Here is a 27,900-nt window from a genome sequence, read left to right on the forward strand (position 1 = left end):
ACGCACTCCCTGGGGAGATTTTTGTTAATGCCTGTTTCTATGGTACGCTGAGAAATTGTGATGAAACAGTGAATGCGAGGAGCCCGCCGCTCTCAGAATTTATGCAGACTAACGGATATGTCCTAGTAAACGGCAGATCGCCGGGTGACCGCCCGGCGAGACCTACCTATTACTGTAAAAATGGAAGAAGTGTGATAGACCTGGTCTTTGTAAAGGCATCCAGCCTTAGCGAAATTGAAGATTTTGAGATAGAAACAGAAGCAGGCCTATTGGACCACCTTTCAGTTATGCGCAATTGGGGCTGAGATAGAGGAAAATTATGGCAGTAAACTTGGAGACACTAACAGGGGGACAAGATTAATATGGGCAAGTGAGCTATTGTAGCTATACCAAAGCTAAATGAGTCGAGCAAATTTATTACCGGAAATCACGCTGGCAGAAACGGCGGAGCAAGTATACGAAAATTTAGTACAAAGCATGAAACAATCTGCTCAGTTTGCGGGAATGACAAAAAGTGTTGGTAGCACGAGGGACCCGTTTTTGAGGCCCTTCAGAAAGCCCTGGTTCGAGGACGAGTGTAAAGATACCAAATCACTGTTGAGTAAGGCCACAGCAGACTGTGTCCGAGACCACGCAAATGCACAAAAAAGGCTTATATATGTAGAAGCGAAGAAAAAATTTAGAGCATCAGTCGCGAGAAAAAAAAAATATATAACGACACCATTAGAGAAAGCTTTGCAGGCCTCAAACGACCTCAAGATTTTTGAAAGGCTGTTAGAAAATTTAAAGTGAACAATAAAAACAAAGCGACTCTCCCGGTTGACAGATGGAATGAATTTTACGAAAACGTATACACTCCCAGAGCAACGGACGCGACCCCTTTACTCTCTGAACCTGAAGGTATTTACATCCAAATGTTAGATGAGCAAATTACGTTACCGGAATCGCAAAAGACGCTTGAAAAGTGCATGAATGGAAAAGTAGCTGGGCCGGACCAAATTATCAATGAATTCTATAAGTTACTGCCGATTAACGAACGCCTGTACCTCTTGAAACTCTGTAATCTTGTTTTAGAGCTAGAGAGTGTCCCAAGCAGGTGGGCAAAGGTATTGCTCACAATGATTTTCAAGAAGAGGGACAAAGACGACCCGTCAAATTATCGCGGAATAGCACTGGTAAACGATGTAACAAAGATTTTCACACAGATACTGAAAGAAAGATTAGAACAATACGTACCTAGAGACGAGAGGACTTCTTCCGGAAGCGCAGATGGGCTTTAGGAAGGGCCGCGGTTGCACGGAGTGCATGTTCATACTAATTTTAGCGATCCAGCTACAACTGCGACTGGGAAAAAGAAAGGTCTACGCGATTTTTGTGGATTTCAAGAGAGCCGTTGATTCGATACCGCAAGAGAAACTATGGGCGAAACTGTACAGACTCAGAATTAGCACTAAGATGACAAAAATAATCAAATCTCTTTACGACCAAGCGACAATACAAGTGAGGAGTCGAAATGCTTTTTCAAACGAATTTGCAGTTACGGAAGGAGTCCTCCAAGGTGAGTCTCTCATTCCTCTGTTATTCCTTCTATACATAGCCGACTTCGAGGATTTCTTCAGACAAAGGGGTCTAGAGGGACTCAACATCGACGGAATCCACGATATCGTGATGCTGCTGTATACCGACGATACGGTTATACTAGCCCAGAGTCAGACAGACTTAGCGAAAAAGCTCAGGGTGCTAGGAGAGTATTGCGCAGAAAACGGGCTCACGGTAAACTCGATTAAAACCAGTATAATAATATTTAAAAATGGGGGCCATCCGAAGGCATTAGATCCTAAGTATACGCGACATATGGATAAGAACATCGAGACTGTAACTACGTACAACTACCTGGGAATCCCGCTATCGAGCTCGTCGCTCGGACAACTCGGAGCAGTGAATGCCATAAACAAAGCAAAAATTTCATCCGTAGCGGCTCTCGCAATACTAGCAAGAGCAAAAAGTTACTACTGGAAATCGTTTAAACACTTGTACGACAGTTTGATCTCTTCTACTCTATTGCACGGGGTGCCAGTTTGGGGTCTAAGATATCTAGATCAAATCGAGAAAGCGCAAACAGGGTTTTTCAAATATTTACTGTACCTACCGAGTAACACCCCGAACTGGGCACTGAGGTTGGAGATGGGTACGATGCAAATAGCGTACTGTGCAATGATTAGGATATGGAATTGGTTTATGAAAATACTCGAAATGCCAGAAAATATCTTGCCAAAGTTATGTATGTTAAGACTGATGAGCCTGGCCGAACGTGTAAACGGACCGTACGAACTGAATTGGGCCTCCCAATTCAGGGAGTTCTCAAGTGAAACGAACTGTCTAGACTTGTGGGGAACGCGTGACCCACAAGCCTAGGCGAACAGACCTACCGAGGTCTTCCAGAGATACGGAGAAATTCTGAGAGGGGCGGACCTTCCAAGAGCGCTTGAATCTAATGCGTGTCAGCTGAAAATCCCGAAGAATCTTGAGCTTGCACCTGCGAAATACTTGACTTTAAAGTTAAGTCTACCGGCAAAAAGAATTATCGCCCAACTGCGCCTGGCAAACCAGTACAATTCTAGGATCGCGTACGAGAGATGCGCCGGAAAGTTAGACCCGCACCAAATATGTATGAACTGTAACATGCGAAAGGAAGAAACCCTGATTCATTTTATCTGCGATCGCCCTCTGTACAGCGTGTTCAGGTCGTACTATCTCGGACAATTACTCCTCGACGGCGAGTGAAACCTAGCGCTACAATCACTGCTAAGTTCGCAAGATGTAAGAACGCTCATAATTTTTAAATACGTGAAAAATGCCCTCGCACTTCGAGCCTTTTCGTTAAATGAATAAATTTGTTAAATCATGTAATATAAATAACCATACGAAAAAGTATACCAGTTGTACCCCTCTTGCTATGAGAGACCTAGTGTCCTCTCTATGAGCAATAAACTATCTATCTATCTATCTATCTAAGAGAGCTCACATGCACATACTATAGACTTAAGATCCATATTGATCGCGATTCCGTTACGATCTTAGTGTACAATGGTTTTGCATCAACAATTTGCATGCAATATACCGTCCGTTATCTCGCAACCAAGTTTACATCCGCATAACGCTATGCAGTATATATGTATATATATATATATATATATATTATCATTTTTCATCTTTACATTTTCAATTTGCACTTACACATACAGACCGCAGGGTCTACAATCGAAATTCACAACTCAGGTTCATAAACCTCACTGACCGAAAGCAAGAAATGTAAGAAAAGAAAAGATAAACTGTTCGTAAGGTATCATTCTCAGAACTCAGAAAAGCATTGTTGCAAGTATCTTGTCAGCACTGCACCGATTCGCCTTTCCAAGCCCGATCGTCTTGCACTGACCTAGCTCAAGACAAATCAGAAGTCTTTCCAAAACTTCCATCTTTGAAATGAAACTGATGCAACATAGAATTATCTTTAGACGCCAGAAAATACAAATTAAATTGAACATCAAAGAACGCAGAACAAATTATGACTTCAGACCATTAAGAACTAATTCAAGATCCAGATCACAAAGAACCAAACCAGACTCCAGACAATTCAGAACTCTTCGAGGTCAAGAACAGATTATTCTAAATCACTGAACACTATATTTAAAACCTCCGAATTTTAGTATAACTAATTGTAAATAAGTAAAGAACATCATTGTGAAATCAAATCTCCAAATCAATCAGAACAAAATGTGTATTCAAATTAAAGTGTTGTGTACAAATAGTTATTTCAATAATGCATAGTGATAGTTGGTACGACCCACAACATAATTTCAGATTGAGGCAAGTTGAATGAGAAATATGTACGAGCAGATCATCGAAGCTCGTGAATCTGAACATCATAAGGTTTGTGCCAGCTTGAGCCGAAAATCACGCAGTAAATCAAAGACAGTAGTACAGCAAGGGGGGTTCTGGATACAAACACCTTCTTTACCGACCGAGCCGCTCCGCGCAGCCCAGACTCAAACCCTTTTCCGCGATGACGTCACAGTCTGCCGTACCGAAGGTCAAAACCGTGCAACCTTACCGACAGTTTGAGGGTCAAAATCATGCTGTTTTACCGACAATCTTACCGACCCCGTGCAACCTTACCGACAGTTGTATCGATCGAGAGTCAAAATCGTGCTGTTTTACCGACAATCTTACCGACCGAAGGTCTGTAGTACTCGCCTGGCAACGGTGGAGGGCGCAGCGGGGGCGAGAACTTTTTTACCGTTCCGCATTCTTCTCCCACGATAGGACTGCTGATGTGTAACATGAACCACTCCGAATTCCTTTCCCACGGTAGGACTGCTGACGTGTAACGTCAACCACCTCACATTCCTTTCCCACCTTATCAACCACGTGACATTCCAAAATTAATGGTTCCGAGAATTGTTTGTCTCAAATTCAACGTCGCACAGTGGTCCGAAAGCCCGAATTCCTGGCCAAAACCCCCAAAACCGAAAGTTATCATCCGAGGTAAAGCTTCACATATTTTTCAATAGATAGCATTAGAGCTTTGAAATCCAAAAGGACAGATGTTTATATTCATTCTATGGCCTGTGGTAAACCCTCGAAAGTGACCTTTGTCAAGACTCGCGCGGGACTGTGGTGTGTGCACGCTTTCGAGCGCGGGATAAAAAAGACTATAGTTTTTTCAATTTGCATCAAAATCGAGTCAACCAAAATGGATATTATTCCTCAAGGTAAGTGAATTACATAAATTTTGTGAAAAAACCAAGTTTCGGAATTTATGGCGATGATATTAATGATGCAATACGAGTGCTGCAAAATAACCTATTTCATTGAATTGCATTACTATCTGTAGAGAATTAGTTATGATCCCCGGAGATCCTGCGGAGATCTCAACGATTCATAGTGTGAAAAAGTATAGAGAATGTGAAGCCGTTGGCATCGCCTGCTCGTTTTTGCTCCATTGGTCAAAAATAAGCATTCTTTGAAGCAGTGTTTTGTCGACTCGGTCGGAGCCTCGTGTCCCGCCTCGTGGGATTAGTGTAGTGCGGCGATGCAGACTTCATCGCCAGTCTGAAGCTGTTCTTGCAAATGAGAAGTGCTCTGGAACAACGTGAGTTGAAGAAACGATTAGAACTGCTCCTCAAGAATATCGGAGAAGTAAAACGTCTGTTGAAAATCAGATCCGACCTCAATCAACTTACAAGAGATTTCGAGCACCTACAACTGGACAGTAACGACAATGGACTTCTCAAAACTGAACGAAATCGCGCGGCTGGAGACGTTTCTGCCGTTGAAAAAAGTTTCGGATCTTGAAGCCTACTTCGAATACAGAGTCAGCGGTGTTCGTCGAGTCGAAACGAAATTTGGAGACAAAATCGTTCTGGACTTGGATGACGCTTTCACGATTTTTCTGCCCAACCGACTAAACAAAGCCCTCCACGAAAATGAAGATTTGTTCCAGAAGGTGACGGCAGCCAGTAAGGAGATACGGTTGCATATACGCTATCTTGGCGGACCCTACGGTCAACTTGAATTTGTATACGTATAATATTCAAACAATGTTCTGTGTAAGTCTTACGTTTAATAAACAAAAAGATTGAAATTATGAATATTTTTTCATTGTATACCTTTAATCCTACGTACGTTTTGTATCTAGAATTAAGTCTCAAAATCTAAGAAAATGTCCGAACACCACTAAGCAACGACGGAGGGTTTCGAGCTGCGTCATGTGAACTCTACGATGAGTATTTGGACAGGTTCAGACCGGAGTGCAAGGTCGGCCGATAGCCGCGCTACAGAGCCTGCGGTGTTGGGTTACTATCGCTCTAGGAATGCAAAACTCGGTTTGAGTACAGCTCGGTCAAGGATGGAGAGCAAGGTCGAATCTTACATAAGCTTCTGAAAAAAATTCTCTCTCTTAAGAGCTAAGGTGAAGGTATAAAATTATTTCATGAATATTCTTTAAAAAAAACAGTTTTACTGAGTACAATTTTTAGAGTACGGTTGACAATTACTTCACAAAAAATAGTACAATAATTCTATTCAACAGTGTCATGACCAGGGTGATATATTCGCCAGGAATGCGGGACCGTTCTTGTAGACGCTTCTGCGCAGTAACACACATCGTACAGCCTCGCCATCCGGACAGTACGATGATTTTGTAGCCAATTCTGAAGTATGCAAACGTTTCGTGCTGCACAGATTGCGTTGGGTATTGTGTGAAGGTCGCATCTTAGAGCTGAAGTTTTTTGCAGGGTTTCAAGCGACGGGCAGTCAAAGTCCAACATATCGATGATTTGAACTTTCGGAACGATTTTGAGCAACCAATCTCGTTTTTCTTCTCCTTTTACGTACACGGTTTGAGCTTTGCACAGCCTGTCTTGAATGGTCCGCACAACTTCCTCAAAAGGTATGGTTCCACAGCTCCAACGTAAGCCGTGAAAATCGCGTTCTAGCCAAGAATGTTGGCTTTTGTATTTGACGTCCATTAAATTCCATTTGGAAGGTGGTTTAAAGAAAAACACTGATGGAGATGCTTCTAAGTAGATTGAAATTACAGCCAATTCTTTTAACGTGAAGGTGTTGTTGAGAGGTCTACGAAAGCCTTGTATGTCAACGATGAGCTCCATCTTTGAACTGTGCGAGATAGTGGGAACGGGTTAGCTTTTATACCAACTTTTTCACCCCACCACTGAGCGAGTTGTATTCGACAATGCGATCGTGAACGATCAAGCAGTACGCCGATGTTTCAGCGGGAAAGTTGGCTTGAGCTTCAAATTCAAGACGGATGTCGACAGGTCCGTACTTCAAAGATTCGTTTTGTTTCGAACAGTCGATAACGAATAAGGGGACGTCTCGAAGGAATTCACTCTTTGTCAACAACGGCTCGGGGTTCTTGTCGTAGTAGGTAGCTTGAAAGTTTGCGTACATCTCGTACAGGAGCGCGTAGAGATTACGACTCATGTTGAGGTTCAGGTTACCGTACGGATAAGATTGAGAGTTTAAGAATAGCTTGACGTCCGTGATATCGCAATGATCGAAATGACTTGCGTTCTTGCCGGTCTTGTTCTTTCTACTTGTTTGGAAACTCAAAATGACGTACCGAGGTTTTTCAAGCTGAGTGGAAGTTTTCACAGTCCAAACGTGTTTCGATGTTGTGGGAAGTAAGGGATATTCGTACAATTCCCAACTGCGGAAGCTCATCGAAACAGGCGGATCTCTCTGAATGAAATTTAGTAGATCAACTTTTTTCTGATCCGCGAGTTTCAAATACGGTATTAGCCATTCCACTGCATTGATCGTGATTTTGAATTCCTCCTCTTGAGTCTGCATGATTGCGTTGACGTCAGTTTTTGATCTCGTCAAAATTAACTCATGTTTAGCGTTGACAACGATCTTGCGGTAGTCTTCGGCGAAACCCAATATCATGCTGAGCGGTATCAGTACGTCAAAGTTACCATCGGCATCGGTTAATTTTTTCTTCTCTTCCACATCGAGCCATCCAGCGTTCTCCATCAGCCAAGTCTGACAAGGGTGCAGGGAAGCGTAACCCTTCATGAGACTTGTCAAGCCAACGTTCTTGCTTCTATCAACCTCAACTGCGTTAATTTCGTGGCGAATTTCTTCAAACAGATGACAGATGGCGTTGTTTACGAGCTGTGTGTTTACAGTAGCTGTACCATCAGGTTTGAGGAGTCGTCCGTGGATATGTACCGAACTTTTGCTGTGTAATATGCATAAATCCTGATGCTGAACGGTGATTCGAATTTCATCGCTGTTGTTGAAAGTTGACGAGGCGTCAGGTTTGTGAGCGTGAATCTCGTAATGCGCAACGGATTAGTCAAAGACGACTGGTGTTTGAATGCTCAAGATTTCCTCCTCCATGGCACGTAGCAGATGATAAAAAAGCAAAATCGGATTTTTATTTGTCGGAAATTCCTCTTCCAAAAGGTGTCAGTTTCAGACCCAGAGCTAACAGGAACTCCACGTTTCGAGGTGTTAGCGGTTCGGGAATCGAACGACGACTGACTTGATCGGGGCATGTCGACTTACTGATATACCTACTCTTTGACAGTCTGTTATATACAATTCCCATCGTTTATTGCGATTTGATGTGTAGTCTCACAGTAATAACTTCTCCACGAAAATTAACCAGGTCTCCGTCTTGATCCACTAACCGGAGCTGAACGTGATCTATGGTCTTGACGGTGATCGGAAGGTAAATGACGTGCGACGGTACTTCCACGATCTTATATCCTAGTGGGTCGGTCGGGAAAAACTCGTGAATAGTGTGTACTTTGTGTCCGTTGACGTAGGCGCCCGTTGTAATGCTACACTCGACTCGCAACGCGTTGACCTTGAGTATAGTTACAGGTACGTCCGATTCGTGAGTTTTGTCAACCTCCAATACACGTGGTGTAAATCCCAAAAGTTGAGCAATGGAATCATTCGGCTCAAAGTTAATCGTGTGGTTGCATGTGATTTCGCTGCGTAACGTATTATTGCTGGGTTTGATGGCGAGCCTGATATCTGTATTTCTTACCACGTTTTGAAGATACTTCTCTATGTCCTCGATCTCGTAGCTGCCGGTAGGTATGGTGATCACTTTGTCAGCTACGTAAATTTTATTGTGACCGACATCAACGTTGGGAATCGAATTAAAGGTTAACAATTCTACCAAGCCAAGAGCATAACTTTTATCACGAGCAAGTTCGATCGGTGGGAAATATTGTGCCTCGAGTATCGAAGAGGTTCCCGAAATCGTTAACGTTAACGAATCATCCATGACTGCGAGTGGTAGACTGACTTTGACGAATCACGCACCATGTTTATATAGCTCTTCACTTAGAAATTTCAGACACAAGTGTCCGCATTCAAATGTATCGTAATCCTGGTACCTCTCATGATTGTATTTGACGCTACCAACGCCGATGTATTTTATGAGGTCCGAGGGTGGTTGAAGGTTGCCGAAACTGTCAAAGTAATCGATATTATTGTCGCGTTTCTTGTACGCAACCCAGTGTGTTCCCGGACCGTCTTTGTCGTCAAGGTTGATTATAGCTGACTCGTTTTTTCGTGGACCGTTTTCGGGCATTTCGTTTCGCATGAAAACACCGCGGAAATGCGGAACCCACAAGATTTTTGCATATTTCAACAAGTCCCAATCAGTCAACGCTCGACGTGGTAGCGTCGCATCTAGTTTTTTGAAAGATGGAGACCAAGACCTGTTTTGTACGGTTTTATATGAAGCCCTTTGCCCAACGCGATAGCTTCCATAGTTTTGTTGTGTCATTTGCTTTCCTCCAATTCTCGTTTAGCCGCGCTCGCATGGTTCACAGCTTTTGCTATACCTGCAGCACCACCGGCTAACGCACCCGTAGCGCTGAGACCGGCAAATATAGGAATCAGAAACGGTAGAAAACCACCGACTTTCGAAGGTACCGGTAGGACGCGAGGTGTTCGCACTTTACATTTACCACCCGCTTTTTTAACGGCGTTCTCAGCTCCCTTCAGCGCAGATTCGATAGCTACTTTTGCATCGTTGCTTGGAACCATAGAACGTTTTGCATCATTTACAATTTTTCTCAAGGTCACATTTTTTGACTTTCGCATTCCCATTCCGAGTTTTGATTTTACTTTTATTGTATTAGCTACTGCCCAAGCGGCTGCCTTCTCACCCAAATTTGCGTCGTTTGCGAGAACCCGTTTCCAAGCTTTCTCAGCCAACACCCTATCAGCCTCGTTTCTAACCTCAAGGTTCTCACGATTTTTCGAATACGCTATATCGTGTTCCTTACACGCTGCATCGAGAGGGTTGATACCGGAATCGCCTCTCGCGAGTCTTTTCGTCAACTTGGTGCCAGGACCGCAGTACTGGTAACCGGGAACATGCAACTCGATCGGAAGTTTGTTGATGATTCTATTCACCAGACCCTTGCCACGATGTTGCCGCCTGCTGCTGCTTCGTTTACCTCTGTACGCGATCATGTTCGTGCGTTGACTGAAGAAAAGTGCTTTAAAACGGGGTATTTATAGCAAATCTGATCAGTCATGTCCGAGATGCGGTTTGAGAAACAACCTACCAAGCTTCCCGTGATGAATTTTGACAAACTTTCGGTGCAAAATGTCGAAAAGCACAAACGGCACGGTGAATTACTCCCGAACAGTGGAAGTGCGATATTCTGTGGACCGTCGAATTGTGGTAAAACTAATGCGTTGCTCACACTTATAACCCATCCTAACGGACTCAGATTTGAAAATATCTACATCTACTCGAAATCTCTCAACTAACCTAAATACCGATTGTTGAAGCAATTGCTGGACCATGTTGAGAGTACGGAGTATTTTGCGTTTACCGAGCGTGAGCAAGTGATTCCACCGGAAGAAGCACGGCCCGACTCAATAATCATATTTGACGATGTAGCGTGCGAGAAGCAGGACAATATGAGAGCCTACTTTTGCGTGGGTAGACATCACGACGTTGACTGTTTCTATCTCTGTCAGACGTACGGGCGTATTCCCAAACATCTCGTGCGCGACAACGTAAACTTACTCGTGTTATTTAAACAAGACGATATGAACCTGAGACACGTATACAACGACCATGTGAACACCGATATGTCTTACACAGAGTTCAAAAGTGTGTGCTCTGCATGCTGGAACGGTGAGAAGTACGGGTTTCTGGTGATCGACAAAGACAGTGAGCTCAACGAAGGACGATACAGGAGGGGATTCGATTCTTTTGTTAGCCTGGAAAAGGAATAAAATCTAGCGTTTTCGAGCGAGAGACGCAGTAGCGCTGCAGACTCAGTTGCGTCAACATGCAGAGCTCTGAGATTTCCAAGCAAAAAGATGTCCTACATCAGATCGCTCAAGCAAGTGCTGCGATCCGTCGAAAACACAGATTGCTCAAGTCGGGCAGGGAATCTACGACTCAGAAATTGAGTGACGTTTTCAAACCAGTAGTGACTCCGTTGCAAGAACTGGTGAATGTTACAAAAGATACCAAACCTGTCAAACAAGAGGTGGAAGAAATTAAAGAAGAAATGAAGGAGATGAAAAATAAAACGAAAAATGAAACTGTCTCGGAAATGGACGATTCCTTTGCTTCGGCGGGGGATGAAACAGTCGTAGAAACACCGGTCGAGGACGAGTAATTTGCACTGATGAGAGACGTGAAGACAAAAGGCGAATTGGACAACGTGTACGGTGTACGCAACCTCTCAAACGAACTGATGATCGGTGATTCGTTGATATCTTTTGAGAGTGACTACGTTCGTATTGGCGACACGCGTTACCCGAAAACGAAGGGTTTGCTGGAACTTTTGTTCAAAAAGAAGCCCGACGGTTCTTCTGTGAGCGCCGGAGATCGGGAAAATTTTAAAAACATGATCCTCGCAACGAACGCGCATAAGAAGTATTACTCATCCGACGGGGCTGTTCGAAACGATAACAGTTACAAATTTAGAAATGTCATTGCCGAATTAATGGATTATTCTCCGTCACCTCGCCGAAAGGGTAAAGGTCTACTTCCGCAAGCTATGATCACTCGACAAGGTGTTGAAACGGAATACGTCTTCTGGGATGATCCAAACGAGTTGGTGGAGCGTCTTCGTTTACTCCTGGCATCTCAGGCAGCGGGAAATCCGAGTCACAATAACGAAATAATCTCCATTATCGAAGAGCTACGCGAAGCAGGAATCATTTATTAAGCAGCTCCCGTCATTTTTGCATTCATTACCGAGATGAGCGTCGACGTGTTTGGACGTCAGCTGAATGAAAACACGACCGCGAGCACTCGCGATCCTCCGGGTGTCGGGTTTCAAATAACAGCGGACGGGCATTACGATATACGGAACAAGAGACTGTGCAACGTCGCAGATCCCGCAGAGCCGAACAATGCTGTAACTTTAAAAACCTTGAGACGAAAATTCAGCGTGCTGCAAAAACAAATCGACAACCTCGATCAAATGATCAAAGCTTTGGGAATCACCACGGAGAAAGCCTTGGATACCTTCTACACAGACTTTAAAATAGGCAGAGACTTGTCGATTCGAAACGCGGAAATCATTTCCAAATTGGACACCAGACTAATAGCGTTGGAATATGAACGAGGAAAAGCAAGCACTGGTGACGGAACTGCATAAGCCTGCACACCGGAATTACCCGCGTCGACGTGTAGACGTGCGCGGCATCGACGAGACCTGGCAGGCGGATCTTGTTGATATGACGTCGTACGCTGGACAAAACAAAGGCTACAAGTACATGCTCACAGTCATTGATATCTTTTCAAAGTATGCGTGGGCTATACCGATAAAGAGCAAGTCTGGAGATGATGTTACAAAGGCAATGGAATCTGTGCTTGTCCAAGGACGGGTACCGAAAAATTTACACGTCGACAGAGGAACGGAATTTTACAACTCGAAATTCGAATCGCTTATGACACGCTACGGAATCAAACTTTACTCCACGTACAGTAATTTGAAGGCTTCGATCTGTGAACGTTTCAATCGCACGCTGAAAGGTAAAATGTGGACACGGTTCAGCATGCAAGGAAGCTACAAGTGGTTCGATATCTTATCCGATTTGGTTTCGGCTTACAACAACGTCAAACATCGAACCATAAGAATGAAACCGTCGGATGTCACCGTTGCAAACGAGAGGCTGTTATTACGTCAGGCGTACGGAGGGCTTCGAGCGATACCTACCGTATCGGCAAAGTTCAAATCCGGCGACAAAGTTCGAATCAGCAAATTCAAAAATGTCTTCGAGAAAGGTTACACTCCCAATTGGACGACTGAAATATTCACGATAAGTCGAGTGGAAAATACTCATCCTGTGACGTACAAGCTCAAAGACTACCGAGATCAACCCATCGCTGGTGGTTTCTACGAACAAGAGCTCCTCAAGGTTAAGCATCCGGATATCTATCTGGTGGAGAAGGTGCTCAAGAAGCGTGGAAGAAAAATATACGTTAAATGGTTAGGTTTTGACAATACACACAACAGTTGGATGAACGAATCGGACATGTAACATTTCAATAAATGAATTTTTTTTTGTAAAAACGTATGTCCCTCTTTATTCTATATCCGACACACAACAAGTATGCGTCTTTTTTTAGACAATCGACAGACATGGTACAGTTATAAAGCTAAGGTGTAGGCTTGTAGCCCCACGGAAGCGTGTCGGTTGTATTTTGAAACACGATCCGCTTGTCGTCATTCCAGCTCAGTGCTACTTTCTGCTGTTCTACGGTGTACACCTCGTGCTTTCGACTCATGATCAAATGCTGATTTGTAGACAAATTTTCACGGTTCAGAACACATTCCAAATAATCGTTGAAGGTTATTTTTGTTAACGCTGATCCTTTGACTCCTTTGGCACGTTTATTGTCTGTCTCATCTCCCAAGACTCGGAATGCGTACAACTTAGCTCGTAACCCTACAAATTCGAGCATGATTTTGCCGTTGTTCTCGTCTTTCATCAAGCCGAGAACTTTTTTGTTCGCTAGAGGCATTCCATAAACGTTGTCAAGAGGATAATCCGACGTGTCAAATTTGTGCAAGTCCTCCTTCATGTGTTCGTATATGTCGGGGACGGTAAAATTGCAAATCAAACTGTCGGTATCTGTGTACATTAATTTTGCTCGGTTGCCGAATTTCTGCTTAATGTAATTGTAATGAAAATCATAGATGTATGTTTTAGCCAGATACATGATGGAGAAACCTGCATACAATGGTTTATTCAATTTGACTTTCGTCTTATTCATTTCGACGATAACCATCTCTTTGTCGAAAACGGTGCAGCTGTGAAAATTAGGCTTGGCTATGGTAGCTCCCGCACCGTACCGTCCTTCCCATTCGGTGATCAATCGAACATCTCTGTACTTTCGCACGTTTTACATAGTTTTGCCAAAAACTGCGTTGTTCATTAGCTTGTAAAAATTTTTCTCAAATTCGTTGTCAGATTTTTTTCGCAAATCGGTATTTAAATCTATATATTTTCTCAGCTACGGAGTTTGCTTGAATTTGAGAACTCTATGAATTTTGAGTAATTTTAAACCTAATTGTAAGCATTGTTTCAAAACGCGGTAGTGAACAACGTAGTTTTTCTTGGAAAATAGCGTGGGCGTCAATTTTGGCTGTTTATTGGTTGAAATCGGAGGTACATAGTGCTCCGGACACAATGGTAAATCCTTATGAGTTTTATGCAGTTCCGCAGGATATTCCAAATCTACCTCCAGCACGTAACCAAACTCTGCATCGTCCGAGATGGTAAGAACGTCGCATTGTCAGAAGTCTGATACCCATTCGAAGGAACTGTATGGCAGAGCAAAGCTCATAGCTGCACCGTACAAATTATTAACGTCAAAGTACATGAGATAAGATTCTTCGATCTCAGGATCGAATTTCTCTCCCATGTACCTGTTGTTGGCCTTTGCATATCTGTTCGAACACTGTGATACACCACCACGAATACCTTTTTCGATAAACATAACCATGTCTATGTCGGTGAGAAGCTCGAGTTCGATGCCTGTACATTTCAACATTGCATCAAACGACAGACCGGGCGCTGTGTAGTAATGTAACGGGTCCAGTTTGTACGTCGTCCAACAATTCTGTCGAGAATTTTGAAAAACGTCAGCCAGTAAAAACACGTCCGTCTGTGAATACAAGTCCGAATACTCTCCCAAAGTTTGGACGTTAAAAGTTTGCCATACGTCGCACGCATGCGCGTAATCGTCGTCTGATATATTCCGGTCGTTCAATTTTGAATAAAACTGTTCTTTGGCTGGTAAATGTTTCTCCTCGAGCTTCTCCCAACTGTCTATGTATTCGTACGGGAAGACACCTTTCCTAGTCAATAACCGAAATTTGTTCAAGCTACTGCAGAATTTACGTGTTATTGTTTTTCGGCAATCGTCCAGATACGATGATAATTCATCGAGGCTGCTAGGCATGAAACGGTACGAATCTATGAAACGGAACGTTACATCCGTTCCCTTAACGCATTTAGTGAAGGAAATGTACTTTTCTTTGTTGACAGGTAATAGTTTAACAGTACCTTCGAATGACGTACCCAGGGCTTTGATCAGAAAATGCGAATCGTAACCCGAAAGATTGTGGAATATCACTTGGATGGTGTGCGAATTTTGGTAATTTAGATTACAGCTGCGGTGAGCAGCACCACGGTACTTTCCTGTTAAATGACAGTGATCCCGATGTTTCACGTCTGTGAGCGTAAACGGTTTTTCACAAATATGACAGACCGCCGACAAATCAAATTCGTTGATCTGATTGAAATTTAGTGGTTCCATCGCTACAACAGTCTTGTAATATCCCTCTAACGAAAGTGCCAATTCCTTTAACTCGTTCACAAACCATTGGATGCAAGTTTCTCCACGATTAATTTTGAATTTTGAAAGCGAATCGTCAAACGCGCAATGCAGATAGTAAGCTATACTATACGGAAGATGCTTCTGATAAATTGTTCTATTTTCCCCAAAACTTTCATGTGTGGGTTGCAGTAAACATTCGAGATCCGCGTAAATGCAGAATGGAACGGTTTCTTTGTGCTTGAAATTTTTGAATTTCAGTATTTTTTCCTCATCTGTAGGTAGAATAACTTTGGTTTTGTTTAAATTCATGCAATCAGCTCGGTGCTTCAACAAACATCTTTCGAAATTGAAATGAGACAGACACCTATCACACAACCAAGTTTGACATTTATGCTTGGAAATTTGAGATCTTGTCAACCGCGATAAATTTCGAATCCATGCAAAATGAAAGAATTCTATTTTTTTCATAATTTACCATATCATCATCATCATCGTCAGTGGTTTCAGTTTCTATCGCCAAAAGATGAATCACAGGTTTATCAGACTCATTCTGACTCAGGTGAATCGGTACTATTTCACTTTTTTTCCGATCACCTTGGTCTATACCGTAAATGTTAATTGAAAGGCCGTTAAGCTTCTCAAATTTTGAAATGGTGTTTTTGTCTAGAGACATAGGAAACGTTATACCATCATACCGTAGCACTGAGCTGAAATGTGGATACGAAGTAATTTTACTGGGATTGTTGTCGGCTGGGAACAGAGCTGCGGTGACCGACCAGAGGAAGCAATACGAGTCGCTGTTACAGATGTTGACGACAGCCTTCTTATCTTGAATATCTTTGGGTAGTGGTGTGTATGTGAAGACACCGCCTCGTAGTGGCACGTACTTGTTGATATTCACAGTCAAATTGATTATTTCGGTCAGCGACCAGCCCGAATCCTTTTCCTGGAAATCTTCCACTTTTTTCAACAAACGCTCCGTCGCGTTTTCGATGAACCATTCCGTTGATATCCGTTGTCTGGAGGATGATTTCATTTCTCGGATTAAAAAATTTGATCTCTTCCACCGTGCGATCAACTTTTCAAGTTCAAATTTACAAGCCAGGATAACGTTGGCTTTCAAGCTCCTGTCTTTCTTCAGAGCGTTTTTCAGTCTCGTCACAGCTAGTACCTTTGCGTCTTCTAGAAATCTCTCCACATCTTTATGCTCCAAATTGACGATGGATCCAGTTCGAATTCTCCTCTCGAAAGCTGATTCCAAATCTTCCCACCGTACTCGATCGCTTCTTCGTCGGCTTCGTAATCCGTCACCCACTTTCTGCAATTGTTGAAATTTGACTGTCAACGATTTCAGAATTCCGATTGTAGTCAAAATTCTTGTCTTCTTCCCGATCGTTGAGGCGTTGTTGCGTAAGATTCTATTCAAAAGCCTGATATTTTGGGTTCCGAGTCGAATCCATTTTGCAATTTCTGCCGGCGACGATTTTTCCGATAAAATCTTGAACGCCGATTCCATAATATCGATCAATCTCAAACACTTCGCGGATTCCATCTTGAGCTCTTTCCTCACGTATGCTTGACAGCTTGTGACGTAATGATCGTTTGCAGTGATGAGCGTCCTTTTTATAGGGCAGCTGTACGGATGCGCGCGCACCTTTTGGCATTCCAAGAGCGATAGTCACCCGACACCGCAGATCCATGGCTCTGTACCGCGACGATCGGTCGACCTTGGATATCGAACCGACATCCGAGTAAGTGAAAAACAATTCTCGGAACCATTAATTTTGGAATGTCACGTGGTAGATAAGGTGGGAAAGGAATGTGAGGTGGTTGACGTTACACGTCAGCAGTCCTACCGTGGGAAAGGAATTCGGAGTGGTTCATGTTACACATCAGCAGTCCTATCGTGGGAGAAGAATGCGGAAGGGTAAAAAAGTTCTCGCCCCCGCTGCGCCCTCTACCGTTGCCAGGCGAGTACTACAGACCTTCGGTCGGTAAGATTGTCGGTAAAACAGCACGATTTTGACTCTCGATCGATACAACTGTCGGTAAGGTTGCACGGGGTCGGTAAGATTGTCGGTAAAACAGCATGATTTTGACCCTCGAACTGTCGGTAAGGTTGCACGGTTTTGACCTTCGATACGGCAGACTGTGACGTCATCGCGGAAAAGGGTTTGAGTCTGGGCTGCGCGGAGCGGCTCGGTCGGTAAAGAAGGTGTTTGTATCCAGAACCCCCCTTGCTGTACTACTAAAGACTTCTCACGACGTTCTTCCCAAAACATAACAATGGCAAAAAAACAGCTCTTCAGACTTTGAGCTTAATATTCAGAGTTTTTCGCAAGTATAAACGAAAAAAAAAAATTTCGCAAAGTTGAGCATTTTTCACACGAAAAAATTATTTAAAAAAAAAAATTTTATTGTGAAAAAAAATTAATAAAATGTTACGTTCTCCAGACTTTAAATTCTTTTCCCACACTTCTACAACAATCTTAAACCCCGTATCCACTTTTTATCACCTCACTGTCTCAGTTCCCATAACACGTCAGCAGAATTTTGCCTCAGCCTTTTTGCTGTCCTCTCGTTGCACTCTCCATGTCTCTGAGAATCAATCTATTGTACACGCAAACATTCATCTCCTCAATACAACTTCCTCTCATTTCCTCTGATTCTTCGTACGTGCGAGTAGTCAACGGGTTACAAACCCGAAATAGGCCGTCATAACATCACGGCTGGGTGTGGATGTGGTCATCGACAGTCGCTCATCGTGATCACTATCATCCACCCCGTAAGAAAAACAAGAATTGAAAAACTCTATAGAATACTCTGTACACTAATTCCTAAAACAAAAGTGGAAAAAATCTGAAAAAATTTGGGATGCTGTTTTTGGGAAGAACGTCAGCGAACGATCTTATATTTCCTGCTTGATTCTGATTAAATTTATGTTCCCAAACCTTTCCATTTCAATGTGTGCGAACTCTAGTATTTGATTCGTTCAGGTTTCTGGTATAGCTCTCTGCTTATTTTGGGCTGTGATAACTATCATTATGCGTAATTGAAATAATTCTCTTCACACAAACACTTTAATTTAAAAACGGCATTAATTAACAAATAACAAGTTCTTCTTGATCTATTCTCAGCGTTAGGTTTCAACAATGCCTTATTCGCTCGTAAGGTTGTTTAATTACGGTTCAAATAGCAATACTTGAGTCCGGTATTGATGAATCTAAGAGTTTGATTCAGTTTACTTGGTTTATTATTCTAATTTGGTAGGTGATTATTGGATGTTAATTTACGTTCTTTACTCTTCAAAGTTAAATTGTATTCTGCTCTCTGGTTCTTAAAATTTCTCAAAAGATGGAAGCAGGAGGAGTTTGAGAAGGAGCTCTTCATTGATGAGCTAGGCTCTTAGGTAAGTCAGCACAAGACGATTGGTCTGTGAGGGCCAATCGGTTAGTGCCGACAGGACGTTTTGTCTATTCGTGTCTGAGGAATAGAGGATGTTAAGAAATGATAACGAACTTCTTGTCTCACGCTCTGCACTTTTCAGAATTCAGGATTACCTTTTTGTCTTATTGACTAGAATCTGCTGCAAAAGTTTACTTATCCGAATCTGAGATTACGTATCCTGTGTAAAGTCAAGTGTTGAAAAAAATATGCAGTTCAAATGTGAATATACATGTTATATATACTACTTAGTAGTGTTGTACACTTATGATGACAACTGTGTGGATCGATGTAGATCTGAGAACTTATGGTATGACTTTTTGTTCAAAATCGATCGAATCGTCGTTGATTGCCGCGCGACGGCTTTGCTCTTCAAGGGCTTGCGCGAGGGCAGCACCTCCCGGGACTCGCTGGGAAGCGCGAGCCGGGCCTCGTGTGTTTGGCATGGGCATTTGGAATTATTCCTATTCGTGCACTCATTATTAATGCAACAATCATAAATTCAGTGTAGGAACCACTCACATCGTTGTAACATTAATTGTAGCAATTATTGCACGAGCAACGAGCACCACCACTCATTCTCATCTCGTGTACGCAAGCCACACCACGAGCATAACGGTTTTCCTCAGTGGCAACTCATACTCAGCCGCAGCACGCATTCATATCATCGTACTGGGCTTCTCATCATTTGTGCAACTCATACAACATTAAATCACTCAATCCCGCATCAAACATCTGTAACCTCATCTGTGACTATTTAGTGAAATAAAGACATTGACGTTCGACACATTCGTTCAACGACATTTTTTCCCTCCATTCGTCATCCACGATGTCACTCACACCATCAGCCATACAGTCCATGTATACATAGCCATACCATCACAAAGCCATTTCAAAACACTGTGTATGACGCTGTTATGGTAATTGCACGTCAGTGAATAGTGGTGCGGGGAGGGTGCAGTCACGATTACCGGCACGGACGTAACACAAGAATTTAAGATCAAAAAATTGCGAGAAGATCTAAGGGGGTGAAGCCGGATACGACGACTAGAATTGAGGGACTTGCTCATATATATAAACAAACTGTATGAGAACTATACGGGTTATACGATTGTAAATAGTCAAAAAACGGCGGATGGTCGGTAATAATATATAGTCGGACGGTATGAAGAATATACAGATTAGTCAATCGGACGTACTACAAGTTCAGTAGGTAGGTGAGGCTTGATATTAGCGGAAGGCCGGACCCGTGAGTTTAAGGTTTACGTAGATATAAGTATGTTGCTAGCGTATATCTATGAGTACTTTCAATCTATGCGATAACGATCGATACCGTTATCGGGACGAGTCTAGGCTAGAACCAGACGGTTGTTACTGAGTTCGGTGGTAACCATGGTCTTACATACAGGTCTGGAAAATCTACCAAAATTTGCGTAGTGGTGGTAGGCCGCTTACGGGCGAAAAATTTGTTAGGAAAGCCGAGTGTTTTTGGCCTCAAGAAATAAAATTAAAATCTGTATAGCTTGATAAGATCCTTAAAAAAAAAATTGTTCTGTTTTTAATTTGAAGTTTTAACCATGATACAATTTTGGTACAATTATGGAACTATTATTTTTTCGAACCTTATCCATTCACCTACAACACCATGATATTTCAAAATTTTTAAAAATGGTATGCCATAGTAGAAAAAAATAAAAACCACTTCTCGGCCAATATGATGAATTTATTTATATGTTTTGAGCTTTTACTTTGTTATTTTAACGCCTATTCATAGAATTAATTATTTCATACTCAAAACAATAACAGTAATTTTTTTACCAAAGTCAAAAATTACAACAGATAAATATCAATAATCAGTAAATAATTTTAACAAATATTTCTAGGAACTACTGTCAATTATATAATTCGATTATTTATATATTTTTACTAACTTGTAACATAGATATAATTAACAATTATCGATTTTGAGTTATTACTGAGAAATGTTTGCAAGAAATTCAACTCTTCAAAAATTTTGAAACGTCAATGCAATAAGATGTCTCAATCTAAGAAAGTAAATGAAAAATGTTGCATGAAATAACTTGTACATCTGTAAATTAAATGAATAAATAAGGTGTATTATAAACAACTTCAAATCTCATCCTTGACTTCAGAGTGGTCACACCTTCCAAGCGGCTCGGTCAAAAAAGCTAGCAACAACTAGCAAACAGTTGCATTTGCTCTGAATTGTTAAAAAATAGCTTCTGGCACTCCTACACGCTTATTAACAGATCAAGACATTTATGAGTTTTCTATCACGTTTCATTTTGATTTTTCCACTGGAGATATTGTCTGTGGTAATTGTCGATTGAAGTTGTATAAAAAAAGGAAAATTGATTCTGTTGCGAGTGGACAGTGTTTTGTAGATAAATCAAAATCTGCTGTTAGTGAAATATTCGAAAAAACAGAGTCCATCTTGTCACAGATAACATTATCTCAATCAAGTTTGGATGATCCGTCTTTGAGAGCGAACGTCACATCTACAGACAACAGTGCAAAGTATATTGAAGTGCCAATCAAAAGAACTATTTCAACTCCTAAGTGCTGTTATCTTTGTCATGGTACTGATGATTCAACAATGATTCCTTAATACGCTCGCATGCAATCATTCATTAAACGGCGAGTTTACATTAAAGATGGAAATCGATGCTGTTGGAGTTATGCAATAAATAAACATTTTTATTGAGAATAAAATTTTATTCTAATTGGACAACAATTTTATCTTCAGAGACAAATAATATGATGAAAAACTTCGCTGTTGGATGTGATTCTACATTACTAGACAAAATTGACAATTATCATGTGTCAGATGAGAAACTTCATGTCTTGACGGGCTTGCAATGGAAAACGTAATTGAGTTGCGGAACTTGCTATCAACAATGAGAGACACTGACGCTTGAATAACTCAACATTGATAATTGTTAATTATATTCATATTTCAGGTTGATAAAAATATATAAATAATCGAAATTTATAATGAAAAGTTGTTCCTAGAAATATTTGTTAAAATTACTTACTGATTATTAATATTTAACTGTTGTGATTTTTGACTTTGGCAAAGAAATAATTGATATTGTTTTGAGTATGAAATAATTAATTCTATGAATAGGCGTTAAAATAACAAAGTGAAAGCTCAACACATAAAAATAAATTCATTATTTTGGCCGAGAAGTGGTTTTTATTTTTTTCTACTATGGCATACCATTTTCAAAAATTTTGAAATATCATAGTGTTGTAGGTAAATGGATAAGGTTTGAAAAAGTAATAGTTTCATAACTGTGCCAAAATTGTATCATCGTTAAAATTTGTAATTACAAACAAAACAATTTTTTTTAAGGATCTTGTCAAGCTATAAGGTTTTTAATTTTTTTTCTAGCAGCTATTATCAGTATACAAGACATATTAAAAATTCAGATGAATCGGTTCAGTCAATCCTGAGAAAAAAGATTTTTTTCTATTTTTTTGCTTATCTTAATTTTTCTGTTCTTTTGCGTATCTTAATTTTTCTGAAAAACCAGTTGAGTTAAGGATCTGAAACTTTCAGGATCTTATTATTTTATTAGTATCTGTGAATCCTTCTAAGTGTCGTTTGAATATCTTCCGGGGCGGATTAACCATACTTATACCCCTAGGGCCTATGGGGCCTTTGAAAAATCGTGAAGGGGTTGGCGCTTTCGTACGGTAGATGCGGGATGTTAAGAGCTGCTGATATTCTTGCGATTAAATTTCAAGATTAATACAGTAAAGGCTTGCCCAGCAGCTGAAAGCCATGTTGATTTGCGTTGTCGAACATGTGCTCGAAATTCGTTTGCCGATTCTTTTTCTTACAAGGAAACGTTTTCAGGTGTCCCCCTCCGATTTCGATGAAACTCTGGTATGTTGTAGAGGGTCAAAATCGATGATATACGTTTTTTTTTATCGGCCCAAACTCATTTTGAAGGGGTGAAACACCCCTCCAAAGTTGACCACCTCCCAAGATGATTTTTCTGTTTTGCATACAAGGAGGGGATTTTGATAACAAATAATGATAGTAATAAATACCTTGTCAAAAGTGATGGAAAACACACTTCGAATATTCTCAAGAACTCTTTATTTTAGGGGTTAACTTGTATATACAAAGTTGATTTTTACATTAGAAACAAAATGTTCATCAGAGCCCAATGAATCCAATAGCACTGTGAAGAGCATGCAAGAATACAGCATACGTGCTTTCGATTTTTTCCCGAAAACTGAATTCTTATCGACTTTTTTCCCAATATTGCGGATTATGTCTAGTATTTAGCCATGAATCGATGAATAACATTGTTTGAGGCTCGCATTCATTCTGGCATCGCTCTCTTATCATTTTACTGTTTTATTATTTTTTTCAAGAAACGTAAATATTTTTCATTTCAAGCAGACTATCAACTACTGGAAAATTCGATGTGTGTCAAATGTAAACAAGTCATATCATTACTTGAATTAATTCTATGGCACAGATATTTGAGGCGTAAGGGCTGTGAAAAAGATAAACAAAAAACAAGTAGTGATTATTAGCCATTTTGCATTGGAAAAATGAATAAGGAAATTTTTTTTTGTTACTTTGATTCATACACTAAATACACCTGTAAATAGGTTTGTAAATAAATTAGGTTTTTATATAATACAAAATTGTTGAACATGCACATGATTCTACTTCCTCTACCGTGGCCACACCCTTTAAACAAAAACAAGTTCCAAGTTTATCTATAAATCGCTTTATGGATGATAGTCGGTACAATAATGATATTCATCAAAACAATGCTGTAGGCAAAGTGATTTTTTACACCAAGAACATCTGATTACTGCGACATTCGTGCAACCTTCGATTTCACAATTCGGATGAGATGACTGTCCAAATGCAAAATCGACGGGGTTATCAAATTCATCAGGTTTCTTTGTAATAAACCCGCTTTTATGCCACGCATAACGAAACAAATTGTGATATCGCGGAGATGACAGTTGGTTGTGAACTAAAGATTGTAATTTTATTATATTATTCCTTAAATGTAAATTTAAATCATAATCAAAAAGAATTACGGTGTCTGAAAAATGACGAATATAATTTTTCCATATACGGAAGCCGAAAACGTCAAGAGGTTCAATTTTTCTAGTGGTTCCTTTCGGTATCAATAAAGTCGTCAACTTTTTGTCTGGGGGTGTTGTCTCTTGCACAACTCTAGAACAATGCCCACTCCAAGAATCAATTAGAAGTAGACTCTTCGGTCCCACTTTTGGGATAAACACTTTTTCTAACCACATCTTGAGATGCTCTGTAATGAATCATTGTGATTAATACCGTTTGAATATATGCAGCGTGAAACAAGAATTATTATACCTGAGATAAGTTTTCCTGATTTGAAAGCTGTGATGAAAACATTTGGCGGTATGAATAAATGTTGTTCAACTATAGGTCCGAACGTTCCGGATGGTTCTTTTAAAACAATGAATGAAGGAGACAATAATTTTCCGTCCGCTGAAATTGTAGGCTGTATAGTATAACTGTGCGTTGTTGAAGTTACTGGTTGTACTATGCACGACACTTGTTTAGTTCCTTCTTCCGTTAACGTTCGTCCAGAATGAATCTCTATTTGGAAACCACTCTGATCAGAATTATATATATTTTGTATTCCGTATTCGGAAATATAAGGTTCAACTCTTTTCAAAAATTCTTCAGCACTCTTGTGTAAATATTCACTATTTTCCACTGATTTTCGCGTGACGAATTTATTGATTTTTCTGCTAGTAATGCGATGGATCTTCTTAAAGTGAAGTAACCACGTTGGCGATGCTTTAAATCAAAAATCTAAGGACTGATAAGTCCTTAGGCCTGTAAAGCCCATCTTCGCAGATCCGTATCATGAACAATCAAGCCTACGTCAATGGCATTTTTCATATTCTGCAATGTGCACTCTGATATGCGAGCCAATTTTTCCATGTATGTCCCTCCCTGGTTGATTTGGTGTGCACAACGACGCAATTGTCGTACTGATTTGACTTTTTTATATCTATGACGAACCGTATCAATTGAGCGATTTTCTTTCGTCTTTGCACGTCTCCAATATTCAACAGCTCTTCTTTTATAATCGAAACTTAAAGGTTCGTCATCTTCGGAACAGCTATCTTCAGGCCCTTCGGAAGGCACCTGAAAATCTGCATCTTCCACTGCGAACGTTTCAAGATTTTTGTAGGGCTCTTCAAAGTCAAGAGAATTTTCCTCAATCATTTCCACACTATTATATTCTGTCACGCTTTGTAATAAAATGTTTTTAAAGTTCGATACTATTTCACGTTCCTCATTTTTTAACGGGGACTTGGGTATATTCATTACTTCAAATGCTGCCCACAGAAGTTTAATAACGTTTATTGGATTCACTTTCATTGTAAACGTGAGAAGAAATTCAATAACTGCTCAAAGTTTTGTTATTCACGTATTAACAAGCACTGAACCGTTTCACGACTTTTCATATTGAAAATATCCGAAAGATACGCGTAATCGTTAAAAAAATATCTGTCCCATAGAAATCATTCAAATAGAGATATGACTTGTTTACATATGACACACATCGAATTTTTGAGTAGTTAATAGTCTGCTTAAAATGAAAAATATTTACGTTTCTTGAAAAAAATGATAAAACAGTAAAATGATAAGAGAGCGATGCCAGAATGAATGCGAGCCTCAAACAATGTTATTCAATGATTCATGGCTAAATACTAGACATAATCCGCAATATTGGGAAAAAAGTCGATAAGAATTCAGTTTTTGGGAAAAAATCGAAAGCACGTATTCTGTATTCTTGCGTGCTCTTCACAATGCTGTTGGATTCATTGAGCTCTGATGAACATCTTGTTTCTAATGTGAAAAATGAACTTTGTACATACGAGTTAACCCCTAAAATAAAGAGAATATTCGAAGTGTGTTTTTCATCACTTTTGACAAGGTATTTATCACTATCATTATTAGTTATCGAAATTCCCTCCTTGTATGCAAAACAGATAAATCATCTTGGGAGGTGGTCAACTTTGGAGGGGTGTTTCACCCCTTTAAAATGAGTTTGGGCCGATAAAAAAAAATACGTATGTCATCGATTTTGACCCTCTATAACATAGCAGAGTTTCATCGAAATCGGAGGGGGACACCTGAAAACGTTTCCTTGTTAGCGACCGCAGCCCGCGTATCGCGTTATGGAGTTAAGTAAATTTTGCTATGTTGAGAATTTTGAGTAGAGTCACGCATCCGAATTTTTTTTTTTTTCGTTTCAAATTTACGTACGGCCCGAATTTCACTGTACACGGTGAAGTCGCGGTATTGGGTTTTTAGTGTTGCCTTTCACGAAGGTCGCGAATTGGCGAAATGAAGTGTTGTAATTAGCAAATAGAATCCTTTAGGATTTTGAGAAAGATTTGAGTTCGGATGCGTTTCGATTTCGTTTGATTAAGTTAGCGTTTGTGATTTCTGATCAAATCATGAATACGATTCGAGCTTCGTTGTGTCAGTGTAGCAACATTCCGAGTTGGTAGAAATTGCAAATCCAAATATATAAGGTGACTTGAAAAATCAATGATGGAGCCAGGAATCGAACCCGGTATCTAGGGATGCTTAGCCGGAGCCTTACTCTACCAGACCACCTAGCCGTCCTGACTACAATGTTATTAACGTCTCTCATCACCTGTATTCGAATTTGTGTTTGGTTCGTGTGCCGTGTATATATGGAAGTTACAGCTTTCGTCGCTAGGGGCACATTTTAGGACTTTACGTGCATGTGTGTTTACGTTTATGTGTTTACGTTTACGAATATAATTCAGTACATGATATTAACTTTAACCAGGACCTTTAACCGGACCCGGCCGATCATAAGAAGGATATGAAAGACTCATATCAATAATTTCGCGAGGACAATTTCATAGAAATTCCGAGTTGAGTGATATTGAGGACGCCGTCTGTTCGGTAGTCGGGTCGGCATGCTGTCGAGAACTAGGATAGTTTCGGTTTCGTAACAATTATTGCTGTGTTTTTGAGTACGTTCAGGTTTAGATGTGAGAATTGCGTATTTGAGATTTTTGAAGTATCGAGCTTATATTTTCGTTAGCGAGATAAAAGCTCGATAGGATAAGAACAACGTCAGTTTTGATAAGGCGTTGTTATTTGATTTTGGGTCGCGAAAAGAGAATTTTGAATTTTTTTTTTTTGTCTCGCCGTTATTACAGAATATATTATTTTATTCTATTTTTTTTGAATAGCGTGTTGTTGTCGATTGTCTCTCTCTGTCTCTGAAATCCATTCCCTGTATTTCCGCGGTACTGAGCTGTCGAGTATATTGGTCAAGTTTTGGCGAAGGTAAAGATTTCGAGGCGTGTTGGCCACCCCAAGCGCCCGACAGAACCTTGACAAATTATTGTGCACATGGTAAGTTCTTTGTCACTTCTCCGGGGGGCTGCGTTACAGAAAAAATTCGCGTCATAATACATATTGTTACACAGGGTGAAATCACCCGTTTCTTTTCCTTTTCTAATGATCTAATAGTCGGCATAGATAAAAGAAGTTCAAGAGTTTTTATATCATAACATGAATGAGGTTGCTGCGTCAACCATAATTATTATAAAAACAGTCTTGTTACCGACTTTAAACTGTAAGCGTGCATTTCACTATTAACGCATTTTTCTTCAAACATTTAATTTTGCTGCCTGATAATTCTTTTGATAAGCTTACGAACCCAATTATTTATTTGGCGTCAGAAGCGTGACTTTGTTTGAGCTTTTCACAAGTGAATCAACTCAATGCGCGTTTTTTAACATAAATTCCACAAGGAATACTCGTTCTCGTCTCCGAGAAAGCTCCTGCGGAGACAACCCTCTGTTCGAATAAGCCCTCCAAACTCCTGAACCGACTTCAGCACCCAGTGCTACTGCTATCGCTCAACTTGATCTACTCATGATCATCCAAAACATGAGACTGCAGGTCTTAACCAGCAGCAGCTTTTGGAGGTAGCTGTCCGGCACCGCAAGGCGGGTGAGAGTCA

General features: G+C 40.7%; 2 protein-coding genes across 2 annotated transcripts in view; both read left to right on the forward strand.

Moving 5' to 3' along the window:
- LOC124299125 (sodium-dependent neutral amino acid transporter B(0)AT3) overlaps positions 1 to 27,900 on the forward strand; it is a 521,903-nt gene that overhangs the window by 51,096 nt on the left and 442,907 nt on the right. The gene's annotated exons all lie outside the window — the stretch shown is intronic.
- On the forward strand, positions 1,456 to 2,415 carry LOC124297740 (uncharacterized). The gene has a single exon (XM_046749052.1). The coding sequence runs from the start codon at positions 1,456 to 1,458 to the stop codon at positions 2,413 to 2,415; it is 960 nt and encodes a 319-aa protein (XP_046605008.1).

This window comes from Neodiprion virginianus, chromosome 2 (assembly GCF_021901495.1).
Source record: "Neodiprion virginianus isolate iyNeoVirg1 chromosome 2, iyNeoVirg1.1, whole genome shotgun sequence".
Lineage (NCBI taxonomy): Eukaryota > Metazoa > Arthropoda > Insecta > Hymenoptera > Diprionidae > Neodiprion > Neodiprion virginianus.

Excerpts from the sequence above, each read along its gene's own strand:
- LOC124297740 (XM_046749052.1), top strand. The coding sequence starts at position 1,456 with ATGACAAAAATAATCAAATCTCTTTACGACCAAGCGACAATACAAGTG.